Genomic DNA, 19,057 nt, shown 5'->3' with positions numbered 1-19,057 from the left:
AACGTGTGTGTCTCTGTCCCTGCAATTTGTGTTACTTGGAGCTAAAATTATGTCTTGCAAATTTTCATTTCACCATTTTTAGGATCTGTAATGGTCATGGCTGATTTTATTGTTGCTCTTCATTTCATTAGAAAAGAAATACAAGTGCCGTTGTATAGACAATCTACACAAAATTATTCATTCATACCACATTTGATTATGGTAATAGTATTCAAAGTGCTTATAATGATAAAAAAATTATTTAATTACAGTTTGCTTGTTTCCCTTTAGCTTTTTGGCACAACTTGACTCCATGATTGTCCTTTTGGTTTCTTTTTTCTTTTTATGTTTGTTTGTTTTTGAGACAGAGAGACAGAGCACAAGCAGGGAAGGGGGAGAGAGAGAGGGAGACACAGAATCAGAAGCAGGTGCCAGACTCTGAGCTGTCAGCACAGAGCCTGACACGGGGCTCCAACCCACAAAGGGCGAAATCGTGATCTGAGCTGAAGTCGGACACTCAACCGACTGAGCCACCCTGGCGCCCCTATCCTTTTTGTTTCTACTGTATTAGTCCAAAACAAAGTACAGAAATCTAAATATTCGTTTCAGTAACAACAGTCCATGAGTTAATATTTCCCCTTAATTTTTGTAAATCCGTAGTAAATATTTCTCAATTTCCTTTGGTTGTTTCATGTCCCATACTGCAGAAAACATGAGTATGAAAGGGAACCTCAGTCTTTTGAATGACTTCCCTTTTTTGATTGACTCCACCTCTTGTTATGTAGCCTTTCTGGATTTGTGTGTGTGTGTGTGTGCAGAAGTGAGATAATGTTTTAGAATTTTTAGCGGTCCTCTTCTTTAGCAGAACACTCCTAGGGAATAACACAAGAGGATTCAGAAAGCGTTCAAACTTTGGACTGGACAAACTCAGAATGGTGCTACATGGAAACTCTGGACCTATTGGTAACATTTCTTATTTATTCCCCATTTACCTTTTAATGTAGCATAAAATGATTCTGGCAGTCAATGGGTCTTACATAATAGTGGTTGGCATCAGTGAGGGATGGGAAACGGACATGAAGCTTCCATGGCAGTAACTTGTGTCTGCCATAGATTCAAAATTGAAGGTGGGAGATAAAGATTAGATTTGGCATCAATTTTGTCAAACCGCTGAGGTGAGACTCAGAAAGGGGCTGAAATGAACTGAACAGTATTGAGTCTGGAAAGAATGGTTAGAAAAGATAGAACGTGCTGGAATGAATATTGATTGAAAGTTGATCACCTAGAGGAACTTTACAATAGCATCCCTGCGTGTTGAAACCTACTTTCTGATTTCTATGAATGTGGTAAACTCATTTAGCACTTTTAATTTTTTTTTCAGAGCTTTTTTATCAAAGGATAGCATGCCACATGAAAGCATGAGTCATAAGCTTACAGTTCAGTGACTTATCCCAAAGTGGGTGCTCCTGTGTGGTTACCAAAGCATTCGGACTTTTACGCAAGTGTTGGGTTAGAGTAAGACTAAGAAGTGAGAGTGATAAAAGCTTTAGAGTTTTACACTCTATACAATATTTTGGTTTTTCACAAAGAAACATGGTCACTTTATTCCATCAATGTTCAACTACTCTTTAGCAGGCAGTATACCAGGTATTGGTGAAACAGCGCTGAACTTGACAGGTATAATCCATTCCCTCATGGAACTTTCCATCTGGATCAAGTGGGCTTGGAGACGGGGACCTCTGTAGTTGAATATTGTTTTGTGCCTGTGGAGGGAACTGCTCCCTGCTAAATTTCACAGATGCTGTTTTGATTTTCCAGGTCTTAAAGTCTGCTTTTGAAATTCTTCTCCATCCTCAACTTGCTTCTAATTCCTCACCTCTGGGTTACCTACCAACATGAACAGTTTCAAAGCTATTTCATTGAGACTGTATGATTCTGGGTGTGAATGTGTCCATTCCGCCTTGCCATTTTGAAGGAAAGGTTCTTTGTCTTGGTTGGACTTTCCTTGTTAATCTCAAAATTCTCCAAAGTCTCTTTGGGAAGACAATACTGTTGTCCTTTTTTTTTCCCCCATAGACTTTAGAAGATGGTTTGTTCTCTTGAGTCCCTCCACTGTGGCTGTGGTCTCAGTTCTCAGTTCCTGCTTGATCACCAATTCTCTTGGTGAGTGCTTTGTCAAATTTACTTGCAGTCTTAGCCAATCTGACAAAAATTATTGAAAAGCAAACAATTCTCCTGAAGGCTGAACAGCATCTAAAAACACACTTCGCGATTTCAAAGGATCAGATATTAAAAGTACAAAGTAAGATCCTAACCACGTGATATCAAAAAAGGAACAAAATATTAGCACACTTTCCCCAAAAATAAAATAAACTGTTACATGGGGGGGGGGGGGGGCAGTGCATTTTGTTTAAAGATTTGAAATAATGTCTACCTAAAAAAAGAGGGAATAGGGTTTTTCTGGAGAAAAACCTCAGAATTATTGGGATGAAATGGAATTTTCGGAACACTTCAATAAATTCAAATGCCAAAGTTTACCTAAAAATGTACTGAGGGAGGCCAGATATATATGCGTGAGAGCACAGATTCTTAGGTTAGTTAAAATAGTCATAGGATGGGAGCTGAGACATTTGGGAGGGGTTGGGAGGGAGAAGGGATTATCTTATGGTAGGAGATAGTAGGAAAATATCTCCATCTCAATTTCCATTTAAATAGAAAAGTTTTGATCAGATTGCACGTAGTATTTTAAAAATTCATTGTGTTTTACATATATGTATACAATGGGTGTTAAATTCCTTATGACTGGTCTCTTCATCTTTTCCATCTTAGGAATTTGGAGAAACTTACATGGCTCATCCCTATACAATTCTGAAGTATGCTCTTTTAATAGTAAACTTTCCGTGGAGATTATGCAAGTTGACATTATAAAGAATATCAGAATTGTGTTACTTAGCTTTACTGGTTTTAGGTCATTACATTATCTGAAACCTGTGATGCTGATATGTGTATTCCCAAATAGCATTCTCCTATCGTACCTTGGATGAGGCCAGGCATGTTTCTCCAATTTGGCTTTGAAAAATAAATAGTAATCGAAAGAATACTAATTTTCAACTTGCTCTTTGGATCCCGACCAACTGCTGCCTTTATGCATTGTTGCAGGAGAAGCAGAGAAGGAGCTGAGGCTGGCGGATGGTGAAGACAGGTGCACTGGGAGAGTGGAGGTGAAAGTCCAGGAGGAATGGGGAACTGTGTGTAATAACGACTGGGGCATGGATGAGGTCTCCGTGATTTGTAGGCAGCTGGGTTGTCCCACTGCTATCAAAGCCACTGGATGGGCTAATTCCAGGCCAGGCTCTGGACGCATTTGGATGGATCATGTTTCTTGCCGAGGGAATGAGTCCGCTCTCTGGGACTGCAAACATGAAGGATGGGGAAAACATAACTGCACTCACCAACAGGATGCTGGTGTGACCTGCTCAGGTAAGACTTGCAAAAGTCCAAGCCTCCGGTGCCTGGGTGGCTCAGTCAGTTAAGCGACCGACTCTAGGTTTCATCTCAGGTCGTGATCTAGAGATTCATGAGTTTGAGCGCTGTGTTTGGCTCTGTGCTGACAGGGGAGCCTGCTTGGGATCTCCTCTCTCTCTCTCTCTCTCTCGCTCTCTCTCTCAATCTCTGCCCCTCCTCAGCTTGCACGCATGCACACACATTCTCTCTCTCTCTCAAAATAAATAAATAAATATTTTTAAAAAGTCAAAACCTTGACATGAAATGCTTTGTGGGAGGAATCAATATGTAGATGGGTTGAAAACGAAAAGGGGCCAATTTGCTGTAAGTCCTCCAGTCCATGTATAAAACTACCCAATCCATTGCCAATAGACCAGAAAATGCATGACAAACCCCCTAAAAAAAAAAAAAATCAAAAGATTCTGAACACTGCAATCGACGAGGAAGTGACCAGTTTTAATTTTATGGTCAGTAAACCTCCTATGAGTTTCTACTCCTTACATAAAAATATCATGATATCTAAGTTCATTCCTTGTCCTCTTTCTCAGTGACACACTGCTTTCATGCATTCACCTTTTTGTCCATTAGCTGCTAATCGACTTATTGGATCAAGAAATAAATATTCCTAGCGCTAATCCTGGAGGAAGGATGTTTTGCAAAGTATTATTGCTTTCTCCGGTGCACAGTGCTGTTCATTTCATTTACATGGTGGTTTTAATTTACAAAACATTTCGTAAATTTTATCTCAGTTGACCGTACAATAACTCAGAAAGTTATGGGTCAGACCTTTCTGCTGACAGATCCCAAGGTCATATTTATGACCCAATTCAGATTCCTGGGCTTCCCATTTCTCCTTGCTCATTTCACTGGCTTTTATCAACTCTCTCACCTCCTAGCCTCTTTCTTAGAGACCATCTCCTCCATGGGACTGGTTTTAAAAAGGACTAATCCCGATGCAGACATTGTGGTGTATGTGAGCAAGACAGGCTAGGATCTAGAAAAGTGAGGGACAAAATTCCAACTCAGACACTCGTTAATGTTATTTTGTTAAACCTTTCTGAGCTTCAGTTTCTGGAAACTCAGTGCTTAAAACATGTGGAGCTACTGGTGTAGTCAGTGGTAAAAATTAACTTTAGTTTCTGCATAGCTCACTGTTTCTCATTACTTGACAACTCAGTTCTCTTTCTTTTCCTTCCTTCCTTCCTTCCTTCTTCTCTCCTTCCCTCCTCCTCCTCCTCCTCCTCCTCCTCCTCCTCCTCCTCTTCCTCCTCCTCCTCCTTCTCTGCTATCATTAATCATTATGGGGGAAGATTCGGAACAACAATAGTAACATCTACATCGAGCATCTACAGCAAAGTTAAAAATCATAATAAATTTTGCCAGGCTCTCACTATATTGCAATACAGAGCTGAGTGTTTAAGCTGAGACCCCAGTGAAGCTTTTAACTCTTGTTTTCAGTATTTTATACTTAAGGATAGAGCTAATCACATTTGCTTTTGGAAGTTTACACAGCTAAAGCTCCAACTGGTGCATGCCTAGCCACTCAATGACTCCCTAGTTTCACAAGTTTTCAGAACCCGTATTTCTGAGATTTCCCCACCCTGACTAATGCTCAATCCTCAATGCTCTGCCTCTTGGGAGATTTTGCTATTATCACACGCACTGGGACAACAGAGTATAACAGTGAAGACAATAAACGCTGGTGTTAGACTGCTTTTTCTTTTCACATCCTGGCTCTACTCTCTTCTGGGTGTGTGATCCTGTGACAATTAGGCAAATTGAGAATGTTCTAAGTAGGGATAATGGACAATTAGGATCCTTACATAGTGGGGGATTTTAATCTTTTAAAGACCAACTAACAACTAGGATTTTCATCTACACCTGCTTGCCAAAGACGATGTTTTACAGATTAAAATTTGCTTTCTGTTTTGTTTTGTTTCCTGTGACAATTAGGCAAATTGAGGATCTGTGAAGTAGGGGTAGTGGAAATAATATATAATGCCTAATGTTGTGAAGAAGGTAGCATATATGATACATCTGGGACACCACATGCCTATTTTAATTGCGAATTATTATTTTTCTTACTATAAATTGTCAGGATAAAAAAATCCTGTTAAGTAGAGGTCTTTGCCTGGTATTTAGAGCTTTTGAAAGTGGGTTACTTTCTCAAAAAAAAAAAAAAAGCAGATCTAAACATTTTGTTTAAGCACAGATTTTGTTTTTCGGATGTCCCCGAATTTCATCCCAAATCTCCTTTTCTTGGGTATTTTAGTTCTCACAGAAAAATCTAGGGAAGAGTGTATAGAGAGAATTTTCTTTATGAGAAAGCTGTTCTTTGCTAAAAATGGTACAAGATGCGTTGGGGAAGGGGGTAAAAAAGCTTTGATTCAAACAGTATATTGGTAGGAAATGAATTATTTTGATTTATTTTTCCTCAACTTTTATTAATTTGGTATACCAGAGGATGCTTTTGCAAACCATTGTGCATGCTCATGCATTTTTATTTTTCACTTTTTCCTGTTTCTAATCTTCATGCTCTCAACTGTTGGTGATAAAGCAAGATTAAAATCAAGATTTTAAATGTTCAACAAATGACCAGCTTGCCATTTTTTGCTACTTTGTTGTATGGACCAATTTTATTTTTTCTAGTCTTTTAAATAGGTGTTTGGAGTCAAATTTGTCTATTTCTACATAAAAGAGTGTGTGTTTTGTCTTAATCCTGGAGGGAAACAAAACAAAACAGAAAGCAGATTTTAATCTGTAAAGCATCCTCCTTGGTAAGTAGGTATAGATGAAAATCCTAGTTGTCGGTTGATCTTTAAAAGATTAAAATTCCCCACTGTGTAAAGATGGGCAGCATCCAAAATGAGGCACCATTTTCAAAAACAATATCAAATCTCAAGTATCCAGAGGAAGCTCATTTCCTAAAATCACTTCTGAACTCTGGTTCTTTTCTCTGCTCCAGATGGATCCAATTTGGAGATGCGGCTGATGAATGGAGGCAACCAGTGTTCTGGAAGAATAGAGGTCAAGTTCCAAGGACAGTGGGGAACAGTGTGTGATGATAACTTCAACATAGATCATGCTTCTGTGGTTTGTAAACAACTTGAATGTGGAAGTGCTGTCAGTTTCTCTGGTTCAGCTAATTTTGGAGAAGGTTCGGGACCAATCTGGTTTGATGATCTCGTATGCAGTGGAAATGAGTCAGCTCTCTGGAACTGCAAACACGAAGGATGGGGAAAGCATAACTGTGATCACGCTGAGGATGTTGGAGTGATTTGCTTAGGTAAGGACTGATCCGGGTCTGTTCTGTTCTTCATGAGAGGACAAAGAAAGGGGGTGAGAGTCTCAAAAGCTTGAACTCTTAAAACCATAATGAAGCCTGCTTCCTTGATCACTTTATTGCCTAATTTCTGGTTCCTGATTTGATACCTGTGGAGTTTTTACCGCAGCTGAAATGAGGCTCCCTGCGTTAGCAGGGAAGGATGAACAGTGAACCCGAGATCCAAGTCATGAAGTTAGAAGGAGGTGTTTAGAGAATAACCCAATCATCCTCCCTCTTCCCCTGTACCACCCCCACCCGTGCCAAAAAAAAAAAAAGAAGAAAAAGAATTAAGGAAAAAAAACAGCTTAATTAGCAACTTGTGCTTTGTGGATGAGTTTTGAAAAGAAATCACACCCCTTATCGTCCTCTACCTGCAGAGGGTTTAGCCACATTAAAACCCACCCCTTCCCAAATATTAGTTCAAATTCACAGAATCAAACGATAAAAATTAATTTGGTTTTCTATTAAGACCTCCTTGACGCTAGTGCTACGGTACAAATAGGCTCTGTGTCTATCTGGAGACTTTCATGTTCCATGTTTACTCAGGGCAAAGGGACATTGGATTTGCGTGTACAGGAATGACACTCTCCTTTTGTCACTTGAGTTCTTATGTGGAGGCAGACCTAGTAGGTCTTGAACCCCAGAGAACATTTAGAAAATATAATAGAGTGAAGATGTCCCTATATTCACCAGATACCTCCCCCCTCCCGGCCCCCCCCCCCTTTTTTTTTTCAAATGAGGAAACTCAATTCAAACCAACTTTAAGGAAAGAGAATAGTGACTCAGGAAACTGGGGAATCCACGAGGTACAGTTGGCTTCATGCATGGCTGGATCCAAACACTGAACCAATGCCATGGGGGTTTTGGGTTTTTCCTTCTTAAATTGGCTTTTTCGTTGTTGTTGAAAAACATGACCATCTATTGTTCGAACCATAAAAAATGGGACTCCTACAGAGAAGATAGATTTTGTTAGCTGAAGAAAACGAAAGGGATATGGGAGAGAAAAAAACCCACAATGGTACCTCCCATTACCATTTACCCACCAAAATCCTTCTAGGTCCTCGACCGGTACATTTCTTCTCAATGCTGAGGAATCATAATAAACAGCATTGTGGCAGCAAATGCTAAAACCACCAGAGGAAAAGGGCAATTTGTTTATTGTAAGATACCACTCAGAAAGAAGTTCTGTTCTTCGAGGATATTGATTGGGGGGAAGGTGAAAGGAGTCATGATGAGGTCCCTTTTCTCTTTGCTCACTTTTGGACTGAGGAGCTGGTCCATCTATCGGTCCATCTATCAATGGACACTTGGGCTGCTTCCACAATTTGGCTATTATAAATAATACTGCAATAAACATAGGGGTTCACGTGTCCTTTTGAATCAGAGTTTTTGTATTTTGGGGGATAATACCTAGTAGTGCAATTACTGAATCATAGGGTAGTTCTTTTTGTTTTTTGAGGAACATCCATACTGTTTTCCACTGTGGACCAGTTTGCATTCCCACCAGCGGTGCACAAGGGTCCCCTTTTCTCCACATCCTCGCCAACATTTGTTTCTTCTTGTCTTTGTGATACTGGCTATTCTGAAAAGTCCTGTCTTCTTGCCCCTCCTTCTTCACATCCAGTGATTTTCAGTGGTATTATATCACTCTTTTCTGTCTTTATTTATATTTGCCCCTTATTCTTGTTTCTTTATCACTGATTTGTTTTGTGTCCCTCTTACAGATGGAGCGGATCTGAGCCTGAGACTGGTGGAAGGAGTCACTGCATGTTCAGGAAGATTAGAAGTGAGATTCCAAGGGGAATGGGGGACAGTGTGTGATGATGGCTGGGATAGCAATGATGCTGCTGTGACATGTAAGCACCTGGGATGTCCAACTGCCATCACCGCCATTGGTCGAGTTAATGCCAGTGAAGGAAGTGGACACATTTGGCTTGACAGTGTTTCCTGCCACGGACACGAGTCTGCCCTCTGGCAGTGCAGACACCATGAATGGGGAAAGCACTATTGCAACCATAATGAAGACGCTGGTGTCACATGTTCCGGTAAGTTAAGAGAAAAACAGAGAAGGAAGGACTTGTGTTCTTTAGGAGTAGGCATGGGGGGGAGACGTGAGCGATAGAAATGTCTGCTAATGTCCTTGTTGGGGATTCTTTCACAGTCGTGAGTAATCTTAAACATAGTCTTTATTTGGCTGGTTTGGAGGGTTGTCTGACTATTTTCTGCAGTAATTATTCAGGCTGCTCTTAGGGACCACATTTAAGATTCTAAATCTCCCTGGAGCTCCGAGACACAAAATGTTATGTCTTTTTCAAATATCTCTGACATGCTGCCATTGACTATTTATTTATTTATTTATTTATTTATAGAACAAGCTGGGGAGAGGCAGAGAGGGGGACAGAAGATCCAAAGTAGGCTCTATGTTGACCTCAGAGTGTCCGATGCAGGGCTCGAACTCACAAACCGTGAGATCATGACCTGAGCCAAGGTCAGACGCTCAACTGACTGAGCCTCCCAGGCGCCCCCCATTGACAATTTTTCTTAAACTTTGAACCTATAATCCTGTTTTTAACCAAAGTCATGGCCTCTACTGGCCATTAAAAAAGCCAGGGGATGGATAAGCCATAATTTCCAAATGCCTCAGTATCTGGGAAGGAGCAAGGTAAAGAATACATCCTTTGGGAGCTAACCTCCATGTGTATCTGTGGCCTAAGCATGTGCTTCTTTTGCAGATGGAACAGATCTGGAGCTAAGACTTGTAGGTGGAGGCAGCCGCTGTGCTGGGACAGTGGAGGTGGAAATTCAGAAACTGGTAGGGAAAGTGTGTGACAGAAACTGGGGACTGAAAGAAGCTGATGTGGTTTGCAGGCAGCTGGGATGTGGATCTGCTCTCAAAACATCCTATCAGAGTTATTCCAAAACCAAGGCAACAACAACATGGCTGTTTTTAGGCAGCTGTAATGGAAATGAAACGTCTTTCTGGGACTGCAAGAATTGGCAATGGGGTGGACTTAGCTGTGATCACTACGAGGAAGCTAAAGTTACTTGCTCAGGTAAGACTTTCTATCAACATGTGAAGAACGTGAATTCGAAGAGTGTAAATTTCCAGTAAGAGCCTTGAAACTGATGAGAGACATCGGTCCCTAGGACTAGACATCACTCAAGCAACCAGAAAATATCTATCCCATTGCACAAATTTCAGAGAAACTTGTCATTCATTTTGTACCTTGGTCGCAGGTTTGTTTTGTTTTATTTTTGTGTTTGCTTTTTGCCCATTTTAGCTTTTGAGTAATTTTTCTTTTTGTTTCTTTTTTTTTGCTTTTGTTTCGATTTAAAAATTCTGATTAGTTAACATACAGTGTAATATTAGTTTCAAATGTACAAATTAGTGATTCAATACTCACAGGGGTGCCTGGGTGGCTCAGTCAGTTAAGGGTCCAACTTTGGCTCAGGTCATGATCTCACAGTTCACGAGTTCAAGTTTGAGCCCCATGCTGGATTCTGTGCTGACAGCTCAGAGCCTGGAGCCTGCTTCTGATTCTGTGTCTCCCTCTCTCTCTGCCCCTCCCCCACTCATTCTCAGTCTCTGTCTCTCTCAAAACTAAATTAAAACATTAAAAAAAAAATACATACAACACCTGGTGCTCATCACAAGTGCCCTCCTTAATACCCATCATCCATTTAACCCATCCCCCTGCCCACCTCCTCTCTGGTAACCATCAATTTGTTCTCTATAGTTAAGAGTCTGTTTCTTGGTTTCCCTCTCTCTCTCTCTCTTCTTTTCCTTTGTTTGTTGGTTAAGAAACAAAACAAAACAATTGAGTCATTTTTAAATCCGTAGAAATATGAAAAATTAAGAAGGATCAAAATTTTTAAGGTAGACCTTAAAAGTGTCTTTCATGAGAATGTCAACCAAATGATTTTTAAAAGTATGTGAAAACTATGTGATTTTAAAAAGTAAAAGAAGGATTTTCTTCTTTCCGAATATTTTTGTGTGTTTCCCTGCAACCTCTTTTAAATGTTCCAAAATGAGCTGTGAGTTGGCCTGGCTTATGGATAATCTCTAGTATTTTATGCTAATCACATTTATATGAATGCTAACATTGTTGAAAAGTGGTGCCTTTTTAACAACTGTAAGGTAACATATTGCAGATATGGTAAAAGAAAGACTTCAGAGAAAGCAATTTAAGAGCAAAACCATTGAACACATGGAGATCAAGTCATACGGTGCTGTATGTCCACAAACCAATGGCTTTATTCCAGATACATCCTAACCTAGTTGTGCCCCTGGGCGGATTCCCTGATGTTACAAAGTAGAAGTGTCTACTTCTAGTTACATAGAAATTATCCTCTGACTGTAAAAAGACAGTTTTTTAAGATGCAAATTTGAGGATACATATCTGCTTTTCAATCATCCTTCTTTTCATTTTTAAAAAAGATTTCTATAGGGTGCCTGGGTGGCTCAGTTGGTCAAGTGTACAACTTCGGGTCAGGTCATGATCTCACAGTTCTTGAGTTCAAGATTCAGCCCCGCATTAGGCTTTGTGCTGACAGCTCAGAGCCTGAAGCCTGTTTCAAATTCTGTGTCTCCCTCTCTCTCTCTGCCCCTCCCCTGCTCTGAGCAGACTCTGTCTCTCTCTCAAAAATTAATAAACATTAAAAAAATTTTTTTTAAGATTTCTTGATTGGAATATATATTCACATGGTTTACACTTCAAAATTAAAGTGTAAGCTCTTCCCAAATGCTATCCCCAGCTGTCCAATTCTACTCTACACAAACAAGTCATGTGGTTGGGGTATTTATGTATTCTTTAGGAGATATTTTATGTAAATACAAACAAATCCATGTATAAGTTTCACCCCATTTTGTTGTTCAAATGGTGGCATATTAGGTAAATTGTTCTGTACCTTAGTATTCACTTCATAAAGTATTTTGACCACAATTTTGTATCAATATTTAAAGACCTTTCTGAAATTACTTCTCTATCCAGGACATTTCTCTTCTGATCATTTATTATTGTATGATTTTATTTATGCTTTTAATTTCTTTTATTAGAGAAAGTGAGTGTGGTTTATTTAGCGTTTTTTTTTAATGAGCTAGCATTTAGTTTTTTTTAATTAATCCTATTTTTGTTTTCTAATTCATTACAGTTTGCTTTTCTTTCTATAATTCCTTTCTGATTTCCTACTAACTTAACTTCTTGAGTTCAGGGCTTGACTAATGTTGATTTTTTCCTAGTTATTAATATAAATATATATATACACGTTTCCATATATATTAATATATATGTATATCCACTTTCAGAATATATAACAGCTCTTTACAGATGTGACTCATTTTTTTTATGTTTATTTATTTCTGAGACAGAGACAGAGCACGAATGGGGGAGGGTCAGAGAGAGAGGGAGACACAGAATCCGAAGCAGGCTCCAGGCACTGAGCTGTCAGCCCAGAACCCCACGTGGGACTCAAACCCATGAACCATGAGATCATGGCCTGAGCCAAAGTTGGACGCTTAACTGGCTGAGCCACCCAGGCACCCCTCCCCTTTTCTATGGTTGAACGATTTTTGTCCCGTATCAGACTTGTCTGATGTTATTACCACAACTATTGCTTTATTTATTTTCAACCTTTATGAATCATTTTGTTCTAGGTGCATCACTTGTATTCATCGTAGAATAATGATTTATTTTCCAAAAAAAATCTGATTGGATTACTTTTTAGAGATGGGAGATATATTTGACTTTAACTTTAGTCATATTATGCATTTTTATGTTGTCATATGATGTATACATAATATTTATTGTCATCATGCATTATGCTACAACTAACTATGAACTATATTTCTCTATATAACTTTTGGGGGGACTTTGCCTGTGTTTGAGCATGTGTAAGCATACTCGTATGTCTGATTATTTTCTTCTATTTAATTTTTAAATTTTTTTATGTTTATTTATTTTTGAGAGAGAGAGAGGGAGCAGGGGAGGGACAGAGAGAGAGGGAGACACAGAATCCTAAGCAGACTCCAGGCTCTGAGATGTCAGCACAGAGCCCAACATGCGGTTCAAACTCATGAACCATGAGATCATGACCTGAGTCAAAGTTGGACGCTTAACCAACTGAGCCACCCAGGAGCCCCTTCTATTTATTAATTTTTTAAGTTTATTCGTTTATTTTGAGAGAGAAAGAGAGAGAGAATGAGCAGGAGAGGGGTAGAAGGAGAGAGAGAATCCCAAGCAGGCTCCCCACTGGCAGCACAGAAGCTCGAGGGGCTCGACCTCACGAACCATGAGATCTTGCCCTGAGCCAAAACCAAGCATTGGACACTCCACCGACTGAGTCACCAGGCGCCCCTGATAATTTTCTTCTAAATATTTTCCTATTAATTGTATTTTATATTAATTAGAACTAAGTTGGGCAGCATCCAACTTGGCCTAAAGAAAGCCAAATAAGAGTGGCTAACGAAAAGTTTACTTCTTTTTCATTAAAGTAAGTCAAATAGGTGGCACCTGGGTGGCTCAGCTGGTTAAGCGTCCGACTTTGGCTCAGGTCATGACCTCGCAGTGTGTAAGTTTGAGCCCCGAGTCGGGCCCTGTGCTGACAGCTCAGAGCCTGGAGCCTGCTTTGGATTCTGTGTCTCCCTCTCTCTTTCTGCCCCTCCCCCGCTTTCTCAAAGTAAACATTAAAAAATTTTTAAATAAGTCAAGTAGGTAAGCAGCTTAAGGCTGTTTGGGTGGTTCTGTGGTCACCAAGAAATAGCGAGAGTTGTTTTGCTGCAGTAATTACCAAACCTTATTGGTCAAGAAGAATGAGTTGCCCTGCAACTGACTGAGTTCCCTGGTAAGCGAATCTCATAGGCCAGGTTCTGCCCTCTGAAAAGTTGTCCTCTGTTCACTGTCCTTCCTGGGCCCCAGGTGCTCTTCTCCGGGCAGTTTCTCCTACTGGAGCCCTCCACGGTCATTGCTGAGTGAGGTTTGAAGGCTGAACACCTTTCACAATCCGCTTTCTGCTGATATTGGCTCAGGGGCCCTTGGATTGCTTTATGGGTTATCGTTCACAGAGGTCAGCTGTCCTCAAAGTCAGCAAAACAACTCTACCCAAACTTAGTATGCTTCTGGTCTGTTTTCTTTCATCTAATGCTACGTGAAATACCCACAGTCAAGGAATATATTTACAAACATTGAACTATGCTGTGAGCAGCCCGTTCCCCTTGATTTATTGGCCACTGCCCTAAGGTCATTTGAAACCAGGGGTCTGAGAGGAAAAACAGGACTTAAATCTTATCTTTGCTGATAGGCTCATTGTCTATGTATGTGGAGAATCAATTCTATTTTCTGCTAAGCCTACAGTTTTATTACCACCTCAGTTTGGGGGACAGGATACTTAGGGTTTATTTGGGTTTGTTTTTTTTTTTTTTCCGATCTTGCAAGTTCCAAATGATAGGTCTGTCAATTAATTATGCATTAGTAGCTGCAAGGAGAGCATGCCTCCTTCACAAAATTGGTATTTTTCTTTCTGTTTCTGCCTTGCTGTCTGGCTACGTCTAGTCTTGAGTTTATCTCTCCCATAAAAGCGGAAAAAGTGGCAAGGAGGATTTATGTCATGCCAACATTCTGATTTTGGTTTTTGGTTGTTGTTGTTGTTGTTTTGTTTTTTGTTGTTCTCTGATTACGTTCTCCGAGTTTTCGGCTTCAGCAAGGATGTGGTTTTCTTTTCAAGGTGACATTTGTCCAAATATCTTCCCTAGGATAACAAGACATTAGCTTTCCAGCCTATAACATCTGGGTTATTATATATATTGTCCATCGATTCCATTCAACTGCATCCAAAATTTACCTCACTTACAGTAACATATTCTGAATTAGTTAGGGTTCTATGCAACTGCATGTGATAAAAATCCTGAGTAGCATAAATTTGCAGCGTGAAGTGGACCTCTTTGTTTCCAGGACTTTCTTTCTTTCTTTCTTTCTTTCTCTTTCCTTCTTTCTTCTTTCTTTCTTTCTTTCCTTCTTTCTTCTTTCTTTCTTTTTTTTTTTCTTTCTTTCTTTCTTTCTTTCTTTCCTTCTTTCTTCTTTCTTTCTTTTTTTCTTTCTTTCTTTCTTTCTTTCTTTCTTCCTTTCTTTCTTCCTTTCTTTCTTCTTTCTTTCTTTTTTCTTTCTTTCTTTCTCTCTTTCTTTCTCTTTCTTTCTTTCTTTCTTTCTTTCTTTCTCCCTTTCTTTTTGCTCAGTGCCAGGCATGTTCGCTGCTCTCTTTTGTAAATTCTTTTGTTATAATCATGTAGCTTTTGCAACCTCTTCTACTGGCTTGGGGGCATAGGTCTTTAGCTCTCTTCTGGTTTTGCTAGAAACAGAATTTGTAATTTTGTGTCTTGATTTCTTGATACTGCCAGAAGATTTCCAGGGGGAAAATCATGGAAACACTATCTCTCTGCCTGCCAAGTTCAAACTACAAATTCCATTATCTGTTTACATGCTTAAGAGTTCTTAGTTTTGTAGAGCTCAGGGCTTTAGGGCTGAAAAGGGCCAAAGAACTCAACAGGGTAGGAAGACTAGATAGATAAAGCAACAATTTATCTCTGATGCACAGTTTCGCAAAGCAGTCACAAACAGGTCTAGGAAATTTTGCTACAAAACTACTTTGAATCCTAACATTTTGTCTGCGACAGCGGTGTGTGTGCTATAGTCTCCTAAAGTTTGAGAAATAGTTTTGATACTAGAGTGATTTAAACTTCTTCAGAGTCTGGAAAGGAATAAATGATAAAAATGTATTAATGCTTCTTAAAATCATATTGTGCATTTACCTATTATTACACAAAAGGAAGTATTTCTAACAAATTCTTTCTTATATTTGTTCTATGTGTCTTCATTTGAATACAGATTCAGTTACTTATGCCAGGGGAAAGTTTAAATTATTGATCAAAGGAGCTAAATCCAGGCACAGAAATCCAATTAACGGCTTTTATGTTAAAATGCAATCACAGGTCCAGCAGATAAGAAATCTCTTAAAGGAGTAAATCTTGAATATTCTAACCTTGTATGCAGATAAATAATATAAGGAAGCCAACTCATGGTGTAGATTAATGTGTTACTATCAGATTTATGGGGGGAAAAAGCTAGAATGGAATCTCCAAGTCATTTCAGCATGGGAGAATTTCCCTTTGTCCACAATTCAAAATTTTAGGAAAAAGGAAAAGAAGATATTTAAAGAAGGGATTTGCTTAGCAAGTTTTCGCCATGAAAGAGAAAATTGTTTGGTTTCGTTTCATGTTTTGGTTTGTTTTTGCATTGGTTGTTATTTTATTTTGTTCAAGATGGATCCAGGTGAGAGAGCAAGAGGTTATAAGAAAGCTGAATTTGGCTCAATCTAGGAAACTGATTTTATTTAAAGGTTTAGGTCTGTCCGAAAGTGGGATGGGATCAAATGAATACCAGCTAATGATATCTTAGAGGAATTTCACGCTCAGATAATGATTTAACAAGAGGAAATTAAGGACTCAGCTCCAGAGTCTCTCATTATTTGTGGCGTAGAAAGACTATTTGCTTTATACTTGGGAACTGTGTTTAGAAAGCAACATGTTCTTCCACTCCCATTAGGATAGAAACTCGCCTTGTACAGATTTAATGGATAAGTGGTGAAATTTTAACATGTTGGGGTGTGTTATACTGCCACAATACAGAATATAGTCAGATCTGAAACATTTTAGGAAATTGGCAAGTGCTGATAGGATATCTGTGTCACACTGAGAGTGATGTCAAGGGGTCACAAGAATTAGTGATCTTTGACAGCAGGCATTTCTAAAAGAAGTATGCTCTTTAGAAGGTCCAATTTCAAATACACTTCCTTTCTTTAAAAAATAAATTAAAGGGAATAGTTTGCATCTCCCAAATAATTTGAATCGGTTTTGAGTGTGCCAAAAGAAACTCCTACCTTGATGATTGGACTCCTCAACTTGGCAAAGAGAATCCTTAAAGCCTGAGCTCCATTTCTTTAGCTTAATTTCTGGTGTATCTTTTCTTTACGTTTTTAAATCCCACTCATACTGAATTATTCATAATTCCTCAATTACACCATGCTGTTTCATGACTGTATCCTTTAGATGCAGATTCAAACACTGTTTACTTGTTAAATTCCGTATCTTCTTATTTCAAAACTCAGTTCTGATTTATGGCACTCTCTATAGTTTTCCTACCGATCCCCAAACAGAGCTGGTGACACCTTCATTTGCTAGTTTTGTACTAACATATATTTTTAGTTTTGGACCCATCATTCTATGAACATGTATACGTATATCTTCTGCTAAACTGTGTGTTCTCGGGGGCGAGGGCGATCACTAAGAAACCGAGCAGCCTTGGAAAGAAGTAGGTTTTTCCCAGGTACATAGGTTGGGAAATATAGACGGAGAAGTTTCTGCAGAGGCACAGAAGCGTGGCATGACCAGGCTTCTGTAAGGCTGGGGCAACAGGTATGATTGACAGAGTAATAGATATGAAAGCCTTCAAGGTGACATCATAAAGTATTTTAAAGTTTGCAAAGAAATTGGTATTTATCATCTCTCTTTAAATTTTAACAGATGGCTGACATTAGGGAATCTCCCAAAGCTCTCTGTACTTCCATTCCCTCAAAAGAAAAGTGATTAGTAATTAATGCTACTTACTTCACAGGAATTACCCAGTGAGTGATCAACACGTGTTAACTGCTGTGGTTATGATTAGTAGTAGTAGGTAGTAATAGTATTTATTCGCACTGACGGACTGAACTGTGACCGACTATTTAGGCCACACAAATGCCTAAAACATTGTAGGGACTTAACACTATTTGTTGAAAGGATAAACTGTTGTATAAGTAGCAAAGAAACATTGTCTTCAAGACAAAGAAATCATGTGAAAATACTTGAAATGTTATAACGCATCTGTGATCGTGGCATAAATGTATTAGAAAGAGGGCTCGGAAAAAGGAGATTATTCAGGAAGTCATTGCAAAGGTCTACGTGACGTGATAACAAATTATGTTAAAGTAGTAGCAACAGATGTGGAGGACTGACAGACCTCAATGATTTTCCACGTGTGCAGCATACCGTGAGGGTCCATATTCTAGGCTCTGGAACATACTGCCTGGATCAAATCCTGGCCTTTCACTAACTCCTTACGTGACTGTCGCAAATTACTACACGTCTCTGTTTCAGTTGCGTTGTTTGTAAAATTGGGATGATATTAATAATTATCCCCTTAGGGATTAATCCTTAAGGATTATACGGAGTGGTGTTTGTTCAGTACTTAGTAAAGTGCTACACAGGAAGGCTCTCGTTTAATGTTCAGTACTATCACTGTGACCACTGTTTATGAGTTAAATTAGATAAAGAAGTGGTTGGATTTTAGGTGATGCTCTCTCTTTTTTTTTCTTAAGTGTATTTATTTATTTTGAAAGAGAGAGAGAGTGAGCAGGGAGGGGCAGAGAGAGAGGGAGACAGAGAATTCCAGGTAGGCTCAACACTGGGCTTAAACTCATGAACCATGAGACTGTGACCTGAGCCAAAATCAAGAGTCAGACACTTAACCAACTGAGCCACCCAGGTGCCCCTTCAAGTGATTTTAATTTGGTTTGGATCGCATTAATTGAGCAAAGAATACTTACTGTGTTCCTGTCAGTGCAGTAATTCATTCACTTTTGAACCCATTATGTTGTGATGTCCAAGAAGATATGTTTATGAACATAAATTTAAAGAGAGACATATGGATGAAAACATATTTATGGGCAGTTAAGGGAAGGTGAGAGAATCGAGGTTAGAACCTTGGTCAGGGAATGGGTGAAAGGTTCTGATAAAGCAGGTCAGGCAGGAAAGAAAACAGGAGAAAGGAGTATCTCATGTGTCAAGTGTAATATATAGCAAAGGGAAGAAGAAATCCCACGATGGGTTTGAGAACAGGAAGTATATTGCAACACTTTACATAGAACCATTCAAAGAGATCAGGCCACCACCAGACTGCAGTGGGTAGAGAACTGAGTATAAGGCTAAATAATACAAAAAGAAGATACACTGTATCTATGGTCCCCGGTGTTATGAATAATGTATATAAAATATTGAAAGGAAAGAGCTATCATGCTTCTGGAAATGGTTGATTCCAAGAGACAAAGTTCTAAAAATTCTCTCAGATACATTGGTCCAACGAGGAATGGGGAGATCTAGAATTCACTATGCCCAACTGTAGGCAGAACAGCTAAGGGGAACAAGTATGGTAAAATCATTAAACA

The 19,057-nt window shown here is 39.2% G+C and overlaps 1 protein-coding gene across 1 annotated transcript in view; it reads left to right on the top strand.

The window, feature by feature from the left end:
* Positions 1-832: 832 nt before the first annotated feature.
* The window catches only part of CD163 (CD163 molecule), a 137,874-nt gene continuing 119,649 nt past the window's right edge, over positions 833-19,057 (top strand). Inside the window, 6 exon segments of the mRNA XM_042948270.1 lie at positions 833-942; positions 2,056-2,142; positions 3,139-3,459; positions 6,449-6,769; positions 8,533-8,853; positions 9,541-9,861. Coding sequence (XP_042804204.1) covers positions 912-942; positions 2,056-2,142; positions 3,139-3,459; positions 6,449-6,769; positions 8,533-8,853; positions 9,541-9,861 — 1,402 coding nt within the window. The 5' untranslated portion in view covers positions 833-911.

This window comes from Panthera leo, chromosome B4 (assembly GCF_018350215.1).
Source record: "Panthera leo isolate Ple1 chromosome B4, P.leo_Ple1_pat1.1, whole genome shotgun sequence".
In the NCBI taxonomy this organism is placed as follows: domain Eukaryota; kingdom Metazoa; phylum Chordata; class Mammalia; order Carnivora; family Felidae; genus Panthera; species Panthera leo.
The sequence above is the reverse complement of the archived record's forward strand: the minus strand, read 5'-3'. Positions and strand labels throughout refer to the sequence as shown.